The 22,100-nt window shown below is 42.2% G+C and overlaps 1 protein-coding gene across 3 annotated transcripts in view; it reads right to left on the bottom strand.

Moving 5' to 3' along the window:
- Window positions 1-7,204: 7,204 nt before the first annotated feature.
- Window positions 7,205-22,100, bottom strand: part of slc38a12 (solute carrier family 38 member 12) — a 218,135-nt gene continuing 203,239 nt past the window's right edge. For all 3 annotated transcript variants that reach the window (XM_088000518.1, XM_088000519.1, XM_043714560.2), the window contains exon 10: window positions 7,205-9,209. In XM_088000518.1, coding sequence (XP_087856644.1) covers window positions 8,452-9,209 — 758 coding nt within the window. In that variant the 3' untranslated portion in view covers window positions 7,205-8,451. The remainder of the gene's footprint in view (window positions 9,210-22,100) is intronic.

The following is a 22,100-nucleotide window of genomic DNA, read 5'->3' as shown; positions in this document are numbered from 1 at the left end:
TGTACAACTTAAGGAGATATTGGGTCTAAAACATCAATAGACGCAAGTTTCAAAGGCTAAAAGAGGAAAGAAGGGTAAAGCAGCAGCAAGGTACAGCGAAGGGTTTTTCAACCTTTCTATCAAGCCAACTGAAACCAAAATCACCAATGGGATGCCCAAGACACCAGAGTTAAATGAAGATATATCTTGGAAGGTTACAGCTGAAAGAAAGTATATATAGGGAGGAGCAAAGTTATGAACAGTTTGAAAGCAAGGATGATAAATTTAAAATTCAGAAATTTTTGACTAGAATGCCGTGCAGGAGAGTATACAGGATGATAGATTATCAGAACATTGCAAATTAAGACAAGACCAGCAAAATTTTGATGTGACCTAAGCTTACTCAGCATAGAATGTGGGAGACTAGCCAGTAATATATCGAGGAATTTGGCAAAAAAGTGGGAATTCAGAACATTGAGGAAAAGGTTTTGTAAAGCTTACTGAGGAAGTGGAGAGTTCAATGAATGTTGGGAAATAGTCTTTTTTCCAACCTCCAGCATTTGATTTCCAAATGTGCAACTATAACACTCATCAATATTGTACAGCTTACTGGCAAAAACAACTTACTGGGAGGTTTAAACTGTATTAAGCATTAAGTAACATATTAAAGAAGGTAGGGCAGGTAAAATACAGCAATTGCAGAATGTGAGTGCTTCTAGATGCTAGTGTGATGTCGTGCTCTTAGAATGCCATAAACCACTTGACACAACTCCAAATAAAAGGCTATTGCACAAAATATGAGTATTTGGTGTAAGTACTAACATATTAGCACAAACCAAAAAACAAAATTAGCTGGCTGGCAAAGACTGCATACATGAATAGGTCTTTTTCAGATCAACACAATTTGATGAGCAAAGGCCTCTATTTTTTACAATTCATTTTAATTACTTAGATGAGGGAATCAAAGGCATGACGACTAAATTTTCAGATGACACAAAGATAGGGAGGAAAAGGTTTTGAAGAAGACATAAGTAATATAGTGTTATAGATAGGTTAATTGGGCAGAAAACTAATCACTTTGAAAATAATGTGGAAAAATGGGAAGTTGTTCATTTTGTGAGTAAAATAAATAAAGCAGATTACTCAATGGAGAGCCAACTACAGAATTGAGGTACAGATGCATGTAGAGGTTCTAGTGCATGAGTCACAAAGTTAGTTTGCAGGTACTGCAAGTGAGTGAGAAGGAATACTATCCTTTATGAGAAGAGGAATTGAAGATAAAAATAAGGGAATCATGTTTCAGTTGTACAGAGTATTAGAGAGACTACCTGTAACAAAAAATTCATTCATGGGTTGGTGATGTCACTGGCCAGGCCAGCATTTATTACCCATCCCAGAGGGCAGTTTAAGAGTCAACCATATTGCTGTGGGTCTAGAGTCACATGTAGGCCAAATCAGGTAAGGATATCAGTTTACTGCTCTAAAAAGATATTAGTGAACCAAATGGGTTTTTCCAACAATCAACAATGGATTCACAATCATTAGACTCTTTACTGAATTCAAATTCCACCACATGCCATGGCAGGTTTGAACCTGGGATTAACAATCTGGTAATAGCATCACTCGGCCATTACCTTACTGCCCCATCTGCAATATTGTGACAGACTTGGTCTCCTTGAAAGATGGTTGTTGATGTGTTGGAGGCCGTTTGATGGAGATTTACTAGACCAATACCCAGAGTGAGCAGGCTGTCTTAAGAGGATAGAATGGACAGACTCTTTCCACTGTAGCTCCAAAGAGTGAGGAATAACTTAACTGAATTTTATAAGAACCTGAATGGTCTTAATAAGATAGGTTTTGCAAAGTATGCTTCTTCTAGTGGGTGAACCCAGAACCTAGGAGTCTGTTAATTTTAAAACACAATCTCTTCTATTTTTTAAAGGAGAGAGGGAATTTCCTTTTCTCTCAGAGGGTTGACAAACTTTGGAAAACTGACTTACAAGGTAATGGAGACAAGCAGGAGGCTGGAAGAACACAGCAAGCCAGGCAGCTTCAGGAGGTGGAGAAGTCCATGTTTGGGGTATAACTCTTCTTCAGGGTAATAGAGGCATCATCATGGATTTTTAAAAGTTGGATGAGTTAGCTTTTTGTTAGTAAGTGAATCAAAGGTAGATGGGAATGTAGAATGTACATCAGCCATGATTTCATTGAATTCCTGCACAGGCTTAAACTGAACGGTCTCCTTCTGATCATAATTTATATGTTATGATTCTAGTCTTGCCTTGTAGCTCAAACTACATAATATTCTATCTGTAATAGAACCCACTCTACTTATTACCCAATTGCTAATTATATGCTTGAAGATCTTTTTTGGTTCCAGTTTTATGTTAATTACCATTCTACTTTGATGCTCTCTCTTTGCCAGTCATTTTTGTGTCACTTCCATAACCTATTCCATTTGACCTGGTACTCATTTGAACTAATCTGGTTATCACAAACCATTTGTTTCATCACAATCTCTAAACCCCTCATCATCCAAAGAGCCCTAATTTTGGTTCTGTTACCTTGCATCATGTTTGGAATGCCCCTGAAGTATCTTTTTCCTCAACAACACTTCGTTCTTGCTTCTATTTTAGAAATTCTATGTTAAGCTGTTCCTTGCCAATTTAAACATTATGGTATTATGCCTATTCTTAAATGCATTCCCTCAGACACTTGATCCAGCTCATTTCCTGACACCAGATGCACCAATGCCCTCGTGCAATTTGAGTTAAAAACATACATCAACATGATCCCAATCAATATTTAAGCAATTAGTATCCCTGCATGGCCACCTATAGATTTGCACAACTGTGATCCCCCTGCAATTTGCTCTAATACCCTCATTTTCTGGAGCCCAATAAAGTATCCCAACTAACACGATCTTACCTTTTGGGTTTCTCAACTCTATCCAAGCCCCTTCAAGGAAATTCTCACTTCCAAAATAATAGTTTCCTTAAACATTACTCACCACTCCACCTCCCTTTCTATTTTTCTGAACACTTTTTAACCTTGCATATTAAGTGCCAATAATAGCCATTTTTAAAGCTTATAGATTACTGTTAACACATTCTGTGCATTTATACATATGTTGGAAGAAAACAGTACTCAACTATGTCAATGGTTACAGACAAGTGATTGTTAACTTTTGTCATAGACATCAATGTCTTTCTGCTGGACTACAACAAAATGTTTTGAGGCTCTGGCAGAATCATGGTCAATCAATACTACCTAACAGTCAATTCCCCAACCTCTTGGCAGCTTCCAGTGCTTTCTAATTCTTAATACAAAGGCTCACCCTACTTTTCCCAGACCTTCTCAACCATTGCATAGACCCCATCCCTAACCACTCAATGCTGCTGCTTTCAATTTCCACACATCCCAATTATTCAGTGCTGCAAATCCACAATTGAGGTTCCACTTGCTTAATCGTTCTCCATAACCTCGTCCTTCAAAACGATGATGCTGTGGATGGGCAAAAAGCAGGGGATATGGAGCAAGTATTTGCAGGTGCTGGAATCTGTACTGAAAACAACAAATACTGGAGATCACAGGGGGTCAGGCAGCATCCGTGGAGAGACAGCAAGTTAATGTGGAGTCCAGGTGACTTTTTGTCAGAGCGAACACCAAGTGTGGAGGGGGCAACATTTATGCAACAGTGGTGGTGGGTGTGGGGATTGGAGGGCTGGAGAAAGGATGTTGACAGTTCAGATTAAGTGATCAGGACGTGAGAATGACAGAATAATGGTGCCAGACTGGGAAGAACAGATAGTCCAACTGGGGTGGGGTGGGGAAGGAGGAGGAGGGGAAGACAGAGAATGTAACAAGCAAAGCTAAAAAAGGGGGAAGGAATGGGAGTTGGTTCATAATTTGAAGGTATTGAACTCTATGTTTTTGACCTTGTCCAACCGAGTCCAACACTAGCACCTCCACATCATTTGTAGTGGATGGCAGTGGACAGTTTACTCCCCAAAATGGAGACAGATGTCAAGGAAAGGAAGAAACTTATCAGAAATAGATGATGTGAACGTTGTAGAGGGGTGGAAATTGAAGGCAAAATGAACAAATTTTTCAGCACCAAAACATCCAGCAGACTGAAAAAAGTGTTGTGGGAGGGGGCCTGTGTAAGACTGGAACAAGGATTGTTCCACATACCCCATAAAGAGACAGGCGTAACTGGGATCCATGCAGGTGTCATAGGCACTCCTTTGACTTGGCACAAGTGAGATGAATTAAAAGGAGAAAATGTTTGGTGAGAGAACAAGTTCGGCCAAGCAGAGGGGTGTGGTGTTGGATGGGGAGTGTTCATGCCTCTGGATGAGAAAGAAGTGAGAGCTCTCAGACCATCCTGGTGGGGAATGGAGGCAAAGAGGGATCGGATATCCATGGAACAGGAGGCAGTTAGGGCCAGGGAACTGGAAATTGTCAATATGATGGAGGGCATCAAAAGAAATTGCATATGTAGGCAGACAGGGTCTGGACAAATGGAGAGAAGATGGAGAGGAAATGAGCTCAGTTGGAAAGGAATAGGCTGATGCGATGGGCCCCACCAGGACTGTCTGGAAGAAGTGTCCGAGAGTTGGCGTTCAGCATCCACAATAGAGTCGTAGAGATGTACAGCATGGAAACAGACCCTCCAGTCCAACTCGCCCATGCCAACCAGATATCCTAATCTGATCTAGTCCCATCAGCCAGCACTTGGCCTATGTCCCTCTCCACTCTTCCCATTCATATACCCATCCAGATGCCTTTTAAAAATGATGTTATTGTACCAGCCTCCACCACGTCTGGGGAAGCTTATTCCATACGTGCACCACCCTCTGCGTTAAAAAAGTTGCCCTTTAAGTCTCTTAAATTTATTCCTTCTCATCCTAAACCTATGTCCTCTTCTGGATAACAAATTTAGGGTTGGACTAGAGAGACTGAAGTGCGACAATTTCAGAAGGGGACAGATTAGAGTGGGTGAGAGGAACAGAGATATTGAGAAAGTTGATGTGAAGCCAGCAGATTTCAATGAACCGATAGAGGCCAAAGTGAGTGTGAAAATGAAGGCAGAAAAAAAACCCAAAACATCATCATGGAAAGCCCAAAATGCATTAAGATGGGGCTGTAAGGGTATGAAGCTGACTCCTTCGCTGAGGGCAGTACATTCAGCCTCAGAGAGGGGAAGGTCAGGATGTATGATGAAAATATGGCAAGGGCTGGGGTTTGAGGGAGAGGGTGGATAAGTTATCTTAAGGGGAGAGAAAGAGATGGCATCTGAGGGCTGGGAAGGGGTGAGCTGAAGGGATGGAGTCTGAGAGGCAGTAAGGAGAGAGCAGTGCAGGATGGATATTAGATTAGATTACTTTACAGTGTGGAAACAGGCCCTTCGGCCCAACAAGTCCACACCGACCCGCCGAAGCGCAACTCACCCATACTCCTACATTTCCCCCTTACCTAACACTACGGACAATTTAGCATGACCAATTCACCTGACCTGCACATCTTTGGACTGTGGGAGGAAACCGGAGCACCCGGAGGAAACCCACGCAGACACGGGGAGAATGTGCAAACTCCACACAGAGAGTCGCCTGAGGCGGGAATTGAACCCGGGTCTCTGGCGCTGAGAGGCAGCAGTGCTAACCACTATGCCACCGTGCCGCCCACGGTATTGAACTCCATAAGTTGCTGGAACTTACATGTTTTGATGCCTGAAAGAAAGACAAGCATTTTGTTGCGGTGACGAGACAAAGGATGAAGTGAAACTGGGGAATGGCACGACTTTGAGACAGGGTGAGTCAATGTTGCGGCACACTAGAGTCGGGTGCGTATATATGACAGCAGATGCATTGATCATGGATCGTAGGATCCAGCAGGAACAGTCTGTGGAACATTGTATGTCCTCAAGATACTTGCAATCCTGGGTGGATTCGAAACACAAGGGTGAAACTTGAGTTGAAATCCATGTAGGGTAAGTTGGAATCGTTGGTAGTGGCTGAGAAAGGAAATGTGGCTGCGAAAGCAAGGTTTGACAAACACCTTGTTGAACACCAGCAGTGAAATGGAAAGCAATGAAGATGTACATGGTGACAGGGGTTGCCAGAATTCCTATTTGAGGGAAGAACAAAACTTCTTCAGGGTAGGCATTTCTCAAGAAAAACATTTTTTCAGACTAGGCACTTTACAACCTTCTGGACTTAATACGGAGTTCAACACCTTCAAATTGTGTACCAACTGCTATTCCTTCCCTTCATTTTAACTTTACTGGTTACATTCTTGTCACCATGTCCTCACCCCTCCCACCCACCACAGACGGACCCACAGACAATGTTCTTTTAAGTCTGGCAGTTAAACATATTCTACCATTCTCACATTCTGATCACTTAATCTGAACAATCAACATCCTTATTCTTTCTCCAGCACTCCACCACTAATAAATAAATGCTGCCTGACCTGCTGTAATCTCCAGCACATTTTGTTTTCAGAAGTAGATGATACACGGAAACACCACTATTTGCAAGTTTCCCTCCAACCCACAAACTATGCTGAATTGAAAATATATTATCGCTTTTTCAGTGTTGCTGGGTCAAATTCCTGGACCTCCATCCCCAACGGCAGACCCACTAACACCAACTGGACTGTAGCTGTTCAAAGTAGCAGTTCATCACCACCTTTACAAGTATAACTAGAGATGGACAATAAATGCTGTCCCAGCCAACAATTAATCCCATTAAAAGGTCTACTTCCTTTCTGCAGCGCTGCTTAACTTTAAATACAAAACCTCCCCAGCCCCTCAACCATTGAGTGATGCCCAATCATTAATAGATGGCCATATCATAATTTGGCTCATCATCCTTCTATTGATGCTTTACAGAAGTGGGAGGCCAGTCAGAGATCAGGATTAGGAACTATAACTATTATCCTACAATGCAACCTCACCAAAGTTCAGTCTGAGTATGCACACAATTGAGCCCAAATTCCTCAGCTTGCATGTTTTCGTATACTACAGAAGAGGGTGTTACAACAATAAGACCTCAATGCTCAGGGCCTTCCTTGACGATATCCATACCTGGCTGCTAAGTGATCTGTGCAATACTGAGTTTCATAGGCTCACGAGACATTCACAAGGGACTTGATGGTGAAAACAAAACGGGATAACCAGTTTACTAGACCAGGGCTGTTACTGACAGTCATACCCAAAACGAGAAAGCGACGAGATTTAATTCAACACACTTGGATTCAAACACTTCATATACATTTATAACAGAATGCAGAAATATACAGCATGTCAATCAACATCCAAATATATAATTTGTGTTCCAATTACATGTCCATGTGCAGCTCTTCACGTGTCCAACACAAAATATCATGCACTCTGGGGCGATTTATGAATGAAGGCAAAGGCAATAGTGCACAAGATTGAGAACGGAGGCTGATGACTGTACAGAGGTCACATCACTACCTGCACTGCTTATTTTAAGGAGCGATTTGGGCAAGGTAATATCCAACAGTTTCACCATTACACCCCTTTTTACACATCTCAAAAGAGAGAAGAGTGTGTTTAAAAAAAGTATGACCTGCTTGGGCTGAGTAAATATGAAGCACAAGGTACCTCACACAAAGAGTCAAGGCACTAGACAGAAACTAACAGGGGGCGAGTGGGCTCAGGGGGTCTATGGAACCAGACCGGAGTCTGCGAGGATAGCAGGCGATGACATGCTAGAGTTAAAGTCACACATATTATAGTTCGCCCAAATGAAGGAGAAGCCTGTTCAGTAGCTGATGGATACAAGAGTCTTTGAAAAACAAGCTTTGGCCTACTCAATCCAAATCAAATTCAAGCAAGTTCACAAGTAGTAGGAGATATCCAATGGACTGATATCAGACGGACATCAATTCAGTTACAAGCTACTCCATCTTGCAGAACTCCACAAAATATCTCGTAGACTCAGCCATTTCCAACAGCTTTTACAATCCAAAGATTTGCAACCTTAATGTTTGCAGTCATTTCATTGTTTGATTGTCAATAATTTGAAACTGTAGGAAATAAAAAAGGCTTTTGGTATACAAGAATGTTCCACAAAGGGCATCAATAAAAGACCATCTTTACCTGGTCCGCATTCAAAGTTGCGTCAGGAGAACAGAAAGGGATGAGAATCGTGTGTGTCTAGGTATGTCACATGATGCCAAGATAACTTACTGCAGTTATAAACCGAAAGTTGAAAATCTGATACTGTTTATTGCCATACTTACACAAGTGAAGTGCATTATTTAAGGATTCATATGCAGATTTTGGAAAAGGCAACCGCAAAACATGATATCATGAATACTTTCAACAGTTCACTATGAATTTAGCATATTTTGTCACAGTGAAATCATTTGGTGCTTTGGGTCAAAAACTGGCTTTTGAGTCTGATGAACAATACAGGATGAATCTGACAGTGCAAGGGCTCAGGGTTTGGTTTCCACCAGCACAATGTTGGTTGTTACAAAGATGAAACAAGACAATGACCACACCAACACAAAGAAAATCCAGAATATATGCTTGAAGGGCGATCTGTACTTATTCTGAACATTATTACCAAATACAAGTTCAATGTCTTTCCTGCTGAAGTAGACCAAGCATGCAGGGATTATGTACTGAATACCAGTGCCTGCATAAGAACCAGTAATGCCCACCAGCGTTTCCAAGTCATGGGTGCAGAATGCCACCAATATAGGAGGAATAATGGTGATTAAGGGAAAGATAATTTGATCAATCAGCCATGGATACATCCCCCCTTCTCTGTGGAAGACAGTTTTCCAGTTATTGCGTAATGTAACTGCAATTATTGGGAAGTTTGTGCTGATTGTAAAAACTGGAAACAATCCTAAGAAGTAGCGAATGAAGGACACATTGATGACATTACAATTACTGGTGAAGTTGAGGGTATACATGTCCTTCAGATTACTGAAGCAGAAGATGGCTGTGAAGGACAGCAGGCTGTAGAAGGCTAGGATGAGCACATAGTCGACGAGGACCAGCTTGTTCATATGCTTCTTCTTACTGATGGGGGTAATGAGCGAGGGCAAGGAATGTTGACACATGAAGGAGTAGACGCACACACCAAACAAGTTGGGGATGCCAGAGATGTTAGCGATAGGAGGATGGCCCTCTCCTGCACCTTTACCGATCCTGATCAAAGCCAAAATGATCATGATTACAAAAGCTGTAAGGCAAGGGAAGAGAGTGGTCAGAAAACATACACTAGTTTTATACATTGTCAAACAAAAGCCACAAATACACAATAAAAATCAGAAAATGCTGGAAATACTGGAGGTCAGGTGACGCCTGTGAACAAATAAGGGGTTAATTTTTCAAGCAAATGACCTTCATCAAACTAGAAAGATTCAGAAGCAGTTCATTTGAACAAAGTGCAGAGCCAGGGAAAAGGAGGGAGGGTTGGAAAGACCAAAAAAAAAGAGAAAGCAAGATAAGGTGACTACACTACATAACCTTAAAGAATATACAGTACAAAAATAAGCAATTCAATCATACCAGATCATGTCAGCATTTAAACTCTGATTAATCCTTTACCTGTCCTTCCTCATCCAGACATCAAGTTCAACTTTTGTTTGCCTGTCCCTTATTTAGTCTTTTTATTCTTTCATGGGTGTGGGTGTCACTGACAAGGTCAACATATGTTGCCCATCCCTAACTGACTTTGAACATTTATTCCTTATATGCTCATCTATCTGCCACTTAAATGCACCTCTTTATTCATTGCAACTACTCCGTAATGGCAGAAAACTCTGAATTCCCCTCACTCAGCTACCAGCTCATTTTGTCCCTGCCATCCATATTGGATCCAATGCGTCACAATCAACTATTCTGTTACTACTCAGTATATTTTCTCTTATAGTAGGGCTTGTTTTTTTTAAACCAAATGATGAGCAGACTGGTTTGTTGTTCCCTGGTCATGCTCCATTTCTTTCCTTAAACATAGGTATAATGTTAAGTATCCATCAGACCTTTGGCATTGTACCTTCTAAATATTAAATAATTGTTTACATCATGGGGCAAATAAAAACGATGACGGCAATAGGCCAAGAACTAAAAGATGGATCAAGAGCAACTATAACAACAGAAGTTGAATTGTTACCAACAGATGCTATCTGAAAAAATGGGAGCAGTAATCATGATGCAAAGGTCATTGAGCTCAATGTAGAGATGCAAGTTGTAAAGTGCCCAAAAGATGAACTGCTGTTCTCGAAGTTTCCATTGAGCATCACTGGAATAGCAGAAGAGATCAAAAAAAGAGGTCAAAAGTTATTCTGGGATGCACAACTAAATTAGTGAATATAACTGAAAACTCAATCAAGTTTGAAGACTAAATAGAGGTGTAATAAGAGTGTGAACAATTGAACTGAATTGAATTTATTGTCCCATGTACAGAGGCACAGTGAAAAGATTGTCTTGCGAGCAATATAGGCAGATCCATAGTTAAGTAGCATAGATAAGTAAATAATAGGTAAACAGCAGCAAAAACAAAAACACAATACAGGCGAATGCCAGAAGTTGGACCGTCCATTCAGTATTTTAACAACAGTAGGGTAGAAACGGTTTTGAAAGTGGCTGGTGTGTGTATTCAGGCTTTTGTACCTTCTCCCTGATGGCAGAGGTTGTAGAAAAGCATTGCCAGGGTAGGATGGATCTTTGAGAATGTTGGTGGCCTTTCCTTGACAGCGGGCCTGGTAGATGGATTCTATTTTGGGGAGGTTGGCCTTTGTGATTGTCCAGGCCGAGTTCACCACTCTCTCTAACCGTCTCCGATCTTGAATGGTACAGTTGCCATACCAGGTGATGATACATCCAGACAAAATGCTCGAGATGGTGCACCTATAAAAGTTGGCAAGGGTATTTTCCGTCATGCCAAATTTCCTCAGCTGCCGAAGGAAGAAGAGACGTTGTTGGGCCTTTGTAACCAGTGTGTCCACTAGAAGAGTCCAAGAAAGCTTGTTGTGGATGACCACTCCCAGGAGCTTGACACTCTCCATTCGTTCCACCTCCGTGCTGTTAATGTGAAGGGGGACACAAGTAACATGCCGCCAAAAGTCAATAGTGAGTTCCTTGGTTTTGCTGGCACTGAGAGCTAGGTTGTTCTCAGTGCACCATTTTTCCAGGTCTTCCACCTCCTGTCAGTAGTCTGTTGCATCGCCATCTAAGATTCGACCAACTATGGTGATGTCATCAGTGAACTTGCAAATGGCATTAGTCTGGTATTTGGTGACGCAGTCATAGGTATACAGTAGGGGGCTGAGTACACACCCCGGTGGGGAGGGGGGCACTCCAGTGTTGAGTGCTAATGAGGATGAAATATTGTCCCCAGTCTTCACTGATTGTGGCCTGTGGGTCAGTGGCTGAGGATCCGGTTGCAGAGAGTGGGGCTTAGTCTGAGGGGGCAATAAATAACTGGAGACAAGAATTAATAAAGCTTGCGTCCCGAAATGGGACTCTTGAAGCACAGTAGCAATGTCTCTGCTACAGAGTGGGACTTGAACTCGGTGTATTGTTTCAGAGGCAGAGGTGCATAGTGACATCTCTGAACAGGTTGATTAGAAAATATGGTGTGTTCGTATACAATTAATTTTCATAAAATGATTTATCACCCTTATGAAGCACTGTTGCCAATCGTTGCCTGTAACCTCCTGGGTGTATAGCTGAAGCTGGAGGTTTGGAACACAGAGCTAAAGTATAAGGTCTCCCTTGTTTGGCAGCTTGCAACACAGACCAAAAAGAGATCACCAAATGGGGATTAATTGCTTGCTCCATGTATCAATTTCACTGTCCTTGATTCAAAGCATCTGTCCACTTTGTACCATTCACAAATTTGATATTTTTGGCTATATATTGGGGGAAAATATGCTGTAGGACCCTCTCTGTTCCTGTCAGGGAATCTATTTCTACTTAGTGCCCAAGCTAGTTCAAATGAAATCATATTCAGAATGAAATACATACAAGATGGCTACCAAATCAGGCCTTGATAAGAAGTGATACACTAAATGTAGTGCACCGTGTGTTTCATTCCCTGAAAAATGTGTTGCTGGAAAAGCACAGTAGATCAGGCAGCATCCAAGGAGCAGGAGAATCGACATTTTGGGCATAAGCCCTTCTTCAGGAATGAGGAAGGTGTGCCAAGCAGGCGAAGATAAAAGGTAGGGAGGAGGTTCTTGGGGGAGGGGCGTTGGGAATGCAATAGGTGGAAGGAGGTTAAGGTGAGGGTGATAGGCCAGAGAGGGGGGTGGGGGCGGAGAGGTCAGGAAGATGATTGCAGGTCAAGAAGGCGGTGCTGAGTCTGAGGGTTGGGACTGAGATAAGGTGGGGGGAGGGGAAATAAGGAAGCTGGAGAAGTCTGCATTCATCCCTTGTGGCTGGAGGGTTCCTAGGCAGTCCTCCGGGCATCGTGTTGCCATGGTCTGGCGATGGAGGAGGCCAAGGACCTGCATGTCCTTGGCAGAGTGGGAGGGGGAGTTAAAGTGTTCAGCCACGAGGCGGTTGGGTTGGTTGGTGCGGGTGTCTCAGAGGTGTTCTCTGAAACGTTCCACAAGTAGGCGGCCTGTCTCCCCAATGTAGAGGAGGCCACATCGGGTGCAGCAGATGCAGTAAATGGTGTGTGTGGAGGTGCAGGTGAATTTGTGACGGATATGGAAGGATCCCTTGGGGCCTTGGAGGGAAGTGAGGGGTGAGGTGTGGGCGCAAGTCTTGCATTTCTTGCGGTTGCAGGGGAAGGTGCCGGGAGTGAAGGATGGGTTGGTGGGGAATGTGGATCTGACGAGGGAGTCGCGGAGGGAGTGGTCTTTCAGGAACGCTGATAGGGGAGGGGAGGAAATATATCCTTGGTGGTGGGGTCTGTTTGGAGGTGGTGGAAATGACAAAGGATGATACGATGTATCTGAAGGTTGGTGGGGTGGTAGGTGAGGACCAGTAGGGTTCTCCCTCCACTCCAATCCCAACCTCACTATCAAACTGGCAAACTAGGGAGGCGCGGTGGTCATTTGGCACACCGATCTTTACATTGCTGAGGCTAAACGTCAGCTCGCAGACACCTCCTCCTACTGCCTCCTTGACCATGACCCCCCTCCCACCACCAAACCATCATCTCCCAGATCATCCATAACCTCGTCACCTCAGGGGATCTCCCATCCACCACCTCCAACCTCAGTTGCACAACCCCGCAGCACCCGTTTCTACCTCCTGCCCAAAATCCACAAACCTGACTGCTCCTGCCCCACCGAACTCATCTCTGCATACGTCGACACGGTCCTGTCGCCGTTAGTCGAAGAACTCCCCACCTACGTTCGGGACACCACCCACGCCCTCCACCTCCTCCATGATTTTCGCTTCCCTGGCCCCCAACGCCTTATCTTCACCATGGACATTCAGTCCCTATACACTTCCATTCCCCATCACGAAGGCCTCAAAGCCCTCCACTTCTTCCTTTCCCGCCGACCCAACCAGTACCCTTCCACTGACACCCTCCTTCAACTGACTGAACTGGTCCTCACTCTGAACAACTTCTTCCAATCCACCCACTTCCTCCAAACAAAAGCAGTACCCATGGGCACCCACATGGGCCCCAGCTATGCCTGCCACTTCGTCGGATATGTGGAACAGTCCATATTCCGCAGGTACACTGGCACCTTTACCTCTGCTACATCGATGACTGTATCGGCGCTACCTCGTGCTCCCACGAGGAGTTAAACAATTCATCCACTTTACCAATACCTTCCACCCCGACGTCAAATGTACCTGGACCGTCTCAGACTCCTCCCTCCCCTTCCGAGACCCCTCCATTTCTATCTCGGACGATTGACTCGACACGGACATTTACTATAAACCGACCGACTCCACAGCTACCTAGATTACACCTCCTCCCACCCTGACCCCTGTAAAAATGCCATCCCTTATTCCCAATTCCTTCGCCTCCGCCGCATCTGCTCCCAGGAGGACCAATTCCAAAAAAGAACAACCCAGATGGCCTCTTTCTTCAAAGACCACAATTTCCCCTCAGACGTGGTTGATGATGCTCTCCACCGCATCTCCTCCACTTCCCGCTCCTCCGTCCTTGAACCCCGCCCCTCCAATCGCCACCAGGACAGAACCCCACTGGTCCTCACCTACCACCTCACCAACCTCCAGATACATCGTATCATCCTACGTCATTTCCGCCACCTCCAAACAGACCCCACCAACAAGGATATATTTCCCTCCCCTCCCCTATCAGCGTTCCAGAAAGACCACTCCCTCCGCGACTCCTTCGTCAGGTCCACATCACCCACCAACCCAACCTCCACTCCCAGCACCTTCCCCTGCAACCACAAGAAATGCAAAACTTGCGCCCATACCTCCCCCCTCACTTCCCTCCAAGGCCCCTAGGGATCCTTCCATATCCGTCACAAATTCACCTGCACCTCCACACACATCATTTACTGCATCCACTGCACCTGATGTGGCCTCCTCTACATTGGGGAGACAGGCCGCCTACTTGCGGAATGTTTCAGAGAACACCTCTGGGACACCCGCACCAACCAACCCAACTGCCCCGTGGCTGAACACCTTAACTCCCCCTCCCACTCTGCCAAAGACATGCAAGCCCTTGGCCTCCTCCATCGCCAGACCATGGCAACATGACACCTGGAGGAAGAGCGCCTCATCTTCTGCCTAGGAACCCTCCAACCACAAGGGATGAATGCAGATTTCTCCAGCTTCCTCATTTCCCCTCCCCCCCCCCACCTTATCTCAGTCCCAACCCTCGGACTCAGCACCGCCTTCTTGACCTGCAATCTTCTTCCCGACCTCTCCGCCCCCACCCCCTCTCTGGCCTATCACCCTCACCTTAACCTCCTTCCACCTATTGATTTCCAACGCCCCTCCCCCAAGTCCCTCCTCCCTACCTTTTATCTTCGCCTGCTTGGCACACCTTCCTCATCCATGAAGAAGGGCTTATGCCTGTAACGTCGATTCTCCTGCTCCTTGGATGCTGCCTGACCTGCTGCGCTTTTCCAGCAACACATTTTTCAGCTCTGATCTCCAGCATCTGCAGTCCTCACTTTCTCCTAGTTTCATTCCCTGGGTTTACAGTAACCCAGATTGGACACAACCTCCCAGGTAATGTTTCAGGCTGTTAACTCTGATTTCTCTTCACAGATACGGTCAGACTTGCTGAGCTTTTCCAGAAACTTGTTTTTGTTTCTGATTTAGAGCATCCACAGTTATTTCAGTTTTATTTAGGAAAGGCAAGTATAGCCTAAAGCACAAGAGTTAGAGTTGTGAATAGCAGCTATGCTGTTGAGTCATTGCTAGTTCTGATTGTATAACAGAATTAAAACATAATGCAGCTAACAATACTACTGTATTGTCAGAGGTGTGATTTTTCATGGAAGTAATTAAACCAAGTTTTTCTCTGTAGCTAAATATAGAAAATTCCATAACACTTCAAAGAATCAATGGAATATGCTGTGCCCTGACCAATGCCTTAGTGCTCATTAGATACAAAAAGAATATTAACTGATCATTTATCTCATTACCTTTTGTGGGACTTCATTGTGTGGAGTTTGGTCACTGCATTTGCTACATTACAACAGCAACAACACTTCAAATGTAGTTTATAGGACAGTTCAGGTTCAACCAGATTGTTCACAACCTTGACATCCTATTTGATCAGGCTGACCACATCCATCTCTGCAATATCATCCATCCCCACCTCTGCCTCAGATTAACTTGCTGCTAACACCCACATCCATGCTTTTGTTACCTCGAAACTTGACAACAGTCTCTTGGTGAGATTTCCACCTTTCACTCAACAAACATCAGTCCTACAAAACCCTGCTAACTGTACCCTCTTAAACATCAGAAAATGCAAACTGGTAACAAGGATGAAGTACTTTGTTTCCCAGTTCAACAATGCCTGCTTTAAAATTTGCATTACCATGTGCGAATCATTTTATGGTCTCTGCTGCCTATCCACCAGCCCTATAACCTTCTGGTGAACACTGTTGGGAAATAATCAAAGTTGGTGACTCTAAGGCTCCCTTTTCCAAATAGAGGTTTTGAACAATTTCTTCAAGCTGGTCACCTGATGCATTCAATACCCCATAATTCCCTTGTATGTAAATACTCCAATCCCACTGGATAAGCCATTCCAGATAGGGCGTTCATAACTTGCACTGACATTGCCTCTTGTAGAAGTGTGTCATGGCACTGTGTAAAGCATAGATAACAAAATGATTTATAGCTCTCATCATCGAAGGAATTCAAAGACATTACTCACTCATTATCTAAAACTATAAACTATTTCATGAACAGTGACAGACACTCAGCACACACACACACACTTCTAGGACAAATGCCACAAACACTTAACAGTTCTTCAGTCAAAAGAAAATCTCATTTGCATTAGAGTGCCTGGATGATTGTAATTTAACAAGACTAATGTGCAAGTGCATAAAATAGGATATCTTTGCAATAACTTGAAAAATTAATAGACAAAATTTTTATTCTAGATAACTACAAGTGGAATAGAAGACTGATTTCAATTGCTGCAGCCTATTTACAGAAGTTACAATTCCTATATATCACAGTATTCAATGACTAAATTCTGAGCTTTGGATTTTGTACTAATTTTATTTCATTTCCAGAGGCTACAGTATAATATATCTATGATTCATCATCCAGCAAGACTTTTTTTATATTCAAGTATGAACAGGATAATTGACCACAGGGCATCACTGTTGATCGTAATCCTACTTCCCATGTAGCTGTAGAGACAATGGTGCACCAATCCAGATGGGTCCCATCTAGCAATCCCTCCTGGAAGCCAAGTCAGTCTGATTTCCAAAGCCAGGGCATTGAAATTAATATTAGTGCCTGACTCTGATTAACAAATTCCATCTGGATAATGAACCTGTGACATCTTTCTGGATCAATGACTCATCAGGTGGCAATTAAACTAAAACTAACTCAAAATCAATGAAATTTTGGTTGGTACTGATCATAACGGAATTGCAGGCAGGCAACAGTTTGTTTCTGTGTCAGAGACAAGTTCAGCTGCAGGAGGGAATATCAGTTGTCAAATATCGGGAAAGGCTAAGACAAGCAGCCTGCACCAGATGCCTGTGCCTTACTCAAATAAGCAAGCGCCAAATCACGAGCATCCAGGTAATAGAACTCATTTTGTTTAGCAAGCCATGTGTGCAGACACACACACACACACACACACACACCTAGGACAAATGCCACAAACACTTACACATGGGAAATGGCAACGAACAATAAAGAATGAAAACACTCAATTGAAGGAGGATACATGTCAATGAATTTAAATGAGATTTAGCTTAGCTGGAGAAGATCCAAGATTAGCAGGCCAAATGGAAAATTAATGTGTGAAGTCTTCAAGGAAGAGATTCCCATGAAGGGATGGCACACTAGGACACCCAAAATGATACTGTAATAAATCAAAGTAGATGCTTGCGATATCTATTGAGTTTAGATTAGAAATTCAAAGAGAATGCAGCAAGTACAGAGAAGTACTCAAAAAGGAAACGAGGCAAAGAGTATGAGACTAGATTAGCAGCTAACAAAAAGGGAACAGTGAAGTATTGCATAAATATTTAAATAATAAAAAAGGATATTCAAAAGGAGGGTAGGGCCACTAAGAGATCAAACAGATTTTCGTGTAGAAGTGGAGAGTGTGACAGAGGCACAATGCTTAGCATGGATCTGCTTCATGCAGAGAAGGATGCTGCCACGTACCAGTCAGGAAGATGACAGGAGCAATTTTTAGTTTGGATAAAGGCAGAGTTGGTACTTAAATAACTAACACAATTGCCTGGATCATCATTCCTGCACTCCATTCCATCTTGGACCTCATACACTGAGCTGCAGCTAACATAGGTTGAACAGGTGAAAGGACTTTCACCTTTGGTTAACAAGGTTTCTGGTTCACAAGGTTTCAGCATAAAAGAATCTGAAGAATTTGGGGGAATGCTAGCTATCAGAAATACAATCTGTCAAATGAGATATTAGTAACATATTAAATCTGCTTTAGGTGGACGTAAATGATTAAATAGAGGGCTCTTGTGATGCAGTGATAGTACCCCATCTCTGGGTCAGAGGACCTGAGTTCAAGTCTTGCCCACTCCAAAAGCATGTCATAATAGGCCTAAATAGGTTCAGTAAAAATATGTAAAACACCAAAAGGTAAGATTTCAGAGAGCAAGGAAGTTAATTCACTTGTCCAAATTCATATTTATCCTAGTCAATATCAGAAAAGTAAATGATCTGGTCATCTCTACACTGATAGTTTGCTGTGCTCAAGATTGGCTGAAGATGTTCCTACATTACAACTTCAAAAGCATTTCATTGGCTGTGAAACACATCCAGTTACCATAAATAAGTGTTCTATAAATTCAAGTCTTCTATTTTTTTTTCAATAAACACATCCAGAACATCATGGATACTGCATGCAAAACACTCCTCTGATCAGAAACACCCCTAACAGTATCTCAAACATCTGCAGGGAAAGAACAGTATGAGCTAAACACAGATGGAACCTCTTGCTCCAGTATCTTATCAGGATTGCAAGGGTACATGATACCTATCAAAAACAAAAAATGCATAGAATTATAAAAGAATGGAAAAAGCAAACCACTGGTATCAATGAGACAGCAGGTGGAAGCTACAAGGATCATCAGTTCAGGCCAAGTTACCACATCACATCAGTTATGAATTGAAGTCAAAATATTGCCTAGAATTTCTGGAAAATGCAGAAATTCTTAGGAAAGGTGGTTCCTGTTTAACAATATTTGGAAATAAATCCATTATGAAGGTCAAATATTTTGTTTGAAGAATATTTCTTTGGTCTATTTTAGTAAGTTTCTTAATGCAATCAAATGGTTAAGATGAGAAGGAAAAATTATCTGAACAACAGAATGCTCCCTGCTTCCTATCCAGAGACTCATTCATTCAGAGTTTATGATACTTTGGAGTTAATTAAGGCCACTCAGATGACTTGTATTACAGCTGCTAGCTCATCCTGGGAAATTCTTCATGATCTCAGGGGCTTTCTCTCAGTCCCAGTGACTCTAAAGTCCATTCCCTTGACAACTCTCTACATGCTGCAACTTGTACATTCTTCAGCTATAATACCTTTACTCCCATTTCAATTTTATTGTTCAGACAATGCATGAATGATTCTTTTATTCCTTCAACTGTCAACTTTGGTTTTGATACTCTTTAAAAACAGAAGTCATGTCTCATACAAACCTAATAACAGCCCCCATTCTAATACTGCACTCAACATCCCATGATATTTAATACGATTTCAAATATGATCCTCAAATACCTTTTCCCAACCCATTTCTTCACACAACTTCAAAGCTCAATGGTGTCAGAGAAAACTGCCACATCACGACATATGCAAACCAGAACAATAAAGGACATCCAAAGTCTGTTAAAAAATATTGTGCTCTCACATACATTTGGTGGGGAGAGGACTGCATTGCAATAAACTGAATTAGACCCACATAACAGAAATGGTAATTACTTCACTGCAAACATTCTTGTACAGACATTAGGTGGATAAAGAGTGTATAAGGTCTGTATCTACACTGCATGTTGCCTGTAAACACCTCATTAAACCAGAGTATTAAGCCCCATGAACCATGATTATAAAAGCTACACTAACTGGGAAGCGTGAATCACTGGGCAGTCAGCCCTTCCTGGATCTCAGTGCAGTTCCACCTGCTCTTGCTGTAATCACTGATGCACTCAAAACATGGAGTTCAAACAGTGTGCTCTCTGCTGTGGGAGCATCTGTCCCAAGGCAAGTTTGAGTTACGAGGGGCAGTGGAACAGACTGAAACAGAATTGGAGACAGCAGCAGAGTCTTTTCAGCAAAGGGTCTTGTCAATACAAAATTCTCATCTCACAATTAGAATCTGTGAACAGGATGCAATCAGTTTTTAAACCTACCACTCTAAATTATGGTTTATTTGTATTTCAACTCAATATGCTTCGAGATCATAACCTAACAAAAATTTTTAATTTTGATGCCAAGCAGGTGAGCAGAGGTTCCAGACTTCCACTTCACCATGTGAAGCATTTATTACCATCTCAAAACGACCAGATTATAATTTCAAGTTTTCAGCTCTTACTCTGGGATACTCTACCAAAGCAAAGATCTACACAACTCTAACATCACATTCAATCCACTGGCGAAACATACTTAGACAAGGGCCAGTGAATTAACTTTTTATTTTCTGCCTTCATCTTTTTTTAAATTCTCCAATTTTGAAGTTTTCCTATGCCCGCAATCTCAACAAATCCCACAAACCAAAATATCCACGTGGTTTTTATTCTCATGAAACTAGTAAAACTAATCTTTTGGCTATCGGAATTAATATTTTGTGCAGGTCAGGAACACTGCTTTATTATGTTCCTTTGCATTTTGGGACATTGCATTATGGTAAATAGATAAACAGTGATTGTTGTTGTTGCTGCTGCCGTTCATTAGCTTTTACTGATTTCCATACTTGAATCCCTGAATTTCTATGTTCCTCCACAGTTCTTCGATTCTGGTCATTCTGATCAATCTTTCTCGGATCTAAACTCAATGACCTCATTTCTCCACACTAAATTTGCCACTGTTTTTGCATACTGCCCCTTGTTTCCCTCAACAATTTACAGTGTCAAGTGTTCCAGGTTAGTAAATAGAATGCTCTTTTCCTCAAGTCAGGCCAGAATATGGACAAATATATTCTGGACTAATTAGAAACAAATGTCCCTTACCTACTCAAAAAAAGTTAGATTAGTTAGGCATAACCATTTTACAAATTAACCTACACAGGATAACCATCTGATCAGCTCATATTTAAGTGTTCTTTCCTATCATTGATGTGAGGCCTGCAAGGCCTATAATTATCTGTCTTTAATTAATGGAGTCACAATATAAATTTTCAACCAAATCAGACAATTCTTGAGCTGAGTCTTTAAACTATCCACAAATTCCTTACATACCTACTTCTAATATTCTGGTGTAGAAGTAAGTTCTTAAGATTTGTTCATCTTTAGTTTTACTGTTTTCACCACCACCACCACCCCTTTAAAAAACAAACTGACATTTAGCCAGCTCCTTCCTTGATTTATTTTTAGTTTTGTTATCCTCAATATCTACTGCAGACACTGATTCAATTTAACTACACAAGGAGTCTGCAATTTCCTCATTTTCAACCAGCGTGGAACCCATTATCTATTCTACCTTGAATCATCCTTTTTCTCTTCCTCCTTTAGAAAACATGCTATGCTCATATGTTTATCTTTAATATTTTTTTTAAAAACAGCTTTCAATACTTTCTCCGTATCCTTTTACTTTTTAACTAAAATCCTCAAGACTACAAGATGTGGCGGAAGTAGCATTTGACCTATCCAGCTTGCTCTGCCTTCAGTGAGATCATGGCTGATCTGATAATCCTCAACTCCACTTTCCTATCTTTTCCCAATATCCCCAAGTTGGCTTACTAAGAAAAAGTCAGTTTACCTCCATGTTGAATATTCTCAGTGACCCAGTACTAATCCAAACTGTGCAGTAAAGCATTCCACAAACATACTATCTTCAGAAGGAATTCCATCTCTTCCGTCTTAGTCTCACCCAATGCATGAGATCCTATTAATCAATGCCTTGGCATAAAATCATGAAAACAAAAGTTAAATCTCACTATTCTTATTCACTACACGTAAGAGTTTGTGTTATAACAATACACACATTTGTCCTGTACCACTTTGCAACACTTCCACAGTTCATCTGGATTTAGATTTTGAGGTCAACTCTGCCTCATGCTTGCAAAATCGAATTTAAAAACTTGGATCATGATTTGTCATTCTGCATCCTTCTCTAACTCACAGAACAAAGTCACTTCACTGTTGTTTTTAATATAATCAGAGGAGAGAGGGCCAATAGCAAATTGCATTCTCTTTTAACAAAGAGCTTTATTCCCTACATTACCTAAGGTCATAATAAAGTTTTGAATCCTGGATATTAAATTGGTCATGGCTGGAGGGCAGT

Source organism: Chiloscyllium plagiosum, unplaced genomic scaffold (genome assembly GCF_037043375.1).
Source record: "Chiloscyllium plagiosum isolate Xiang-an unplaced genomic scaffold, Cpla_swu_hap1 HiC_scaffold_25, whole genome shotgun sequence".
Classification (NCBI taxonomy): domain Eukaryota; kingdom Metazoa; phylum Chordata; class Chondrichthyes; order Orectolobiformes; family Hemiscylliidae; genus Chiloscyllium; species Chiloscyllium plagiosum.
The sequence above is the reverse complement of the archived record's forward strand: the minus strand, read 5'-3'. Positions and strand labels throughout refer to the sequence as shown.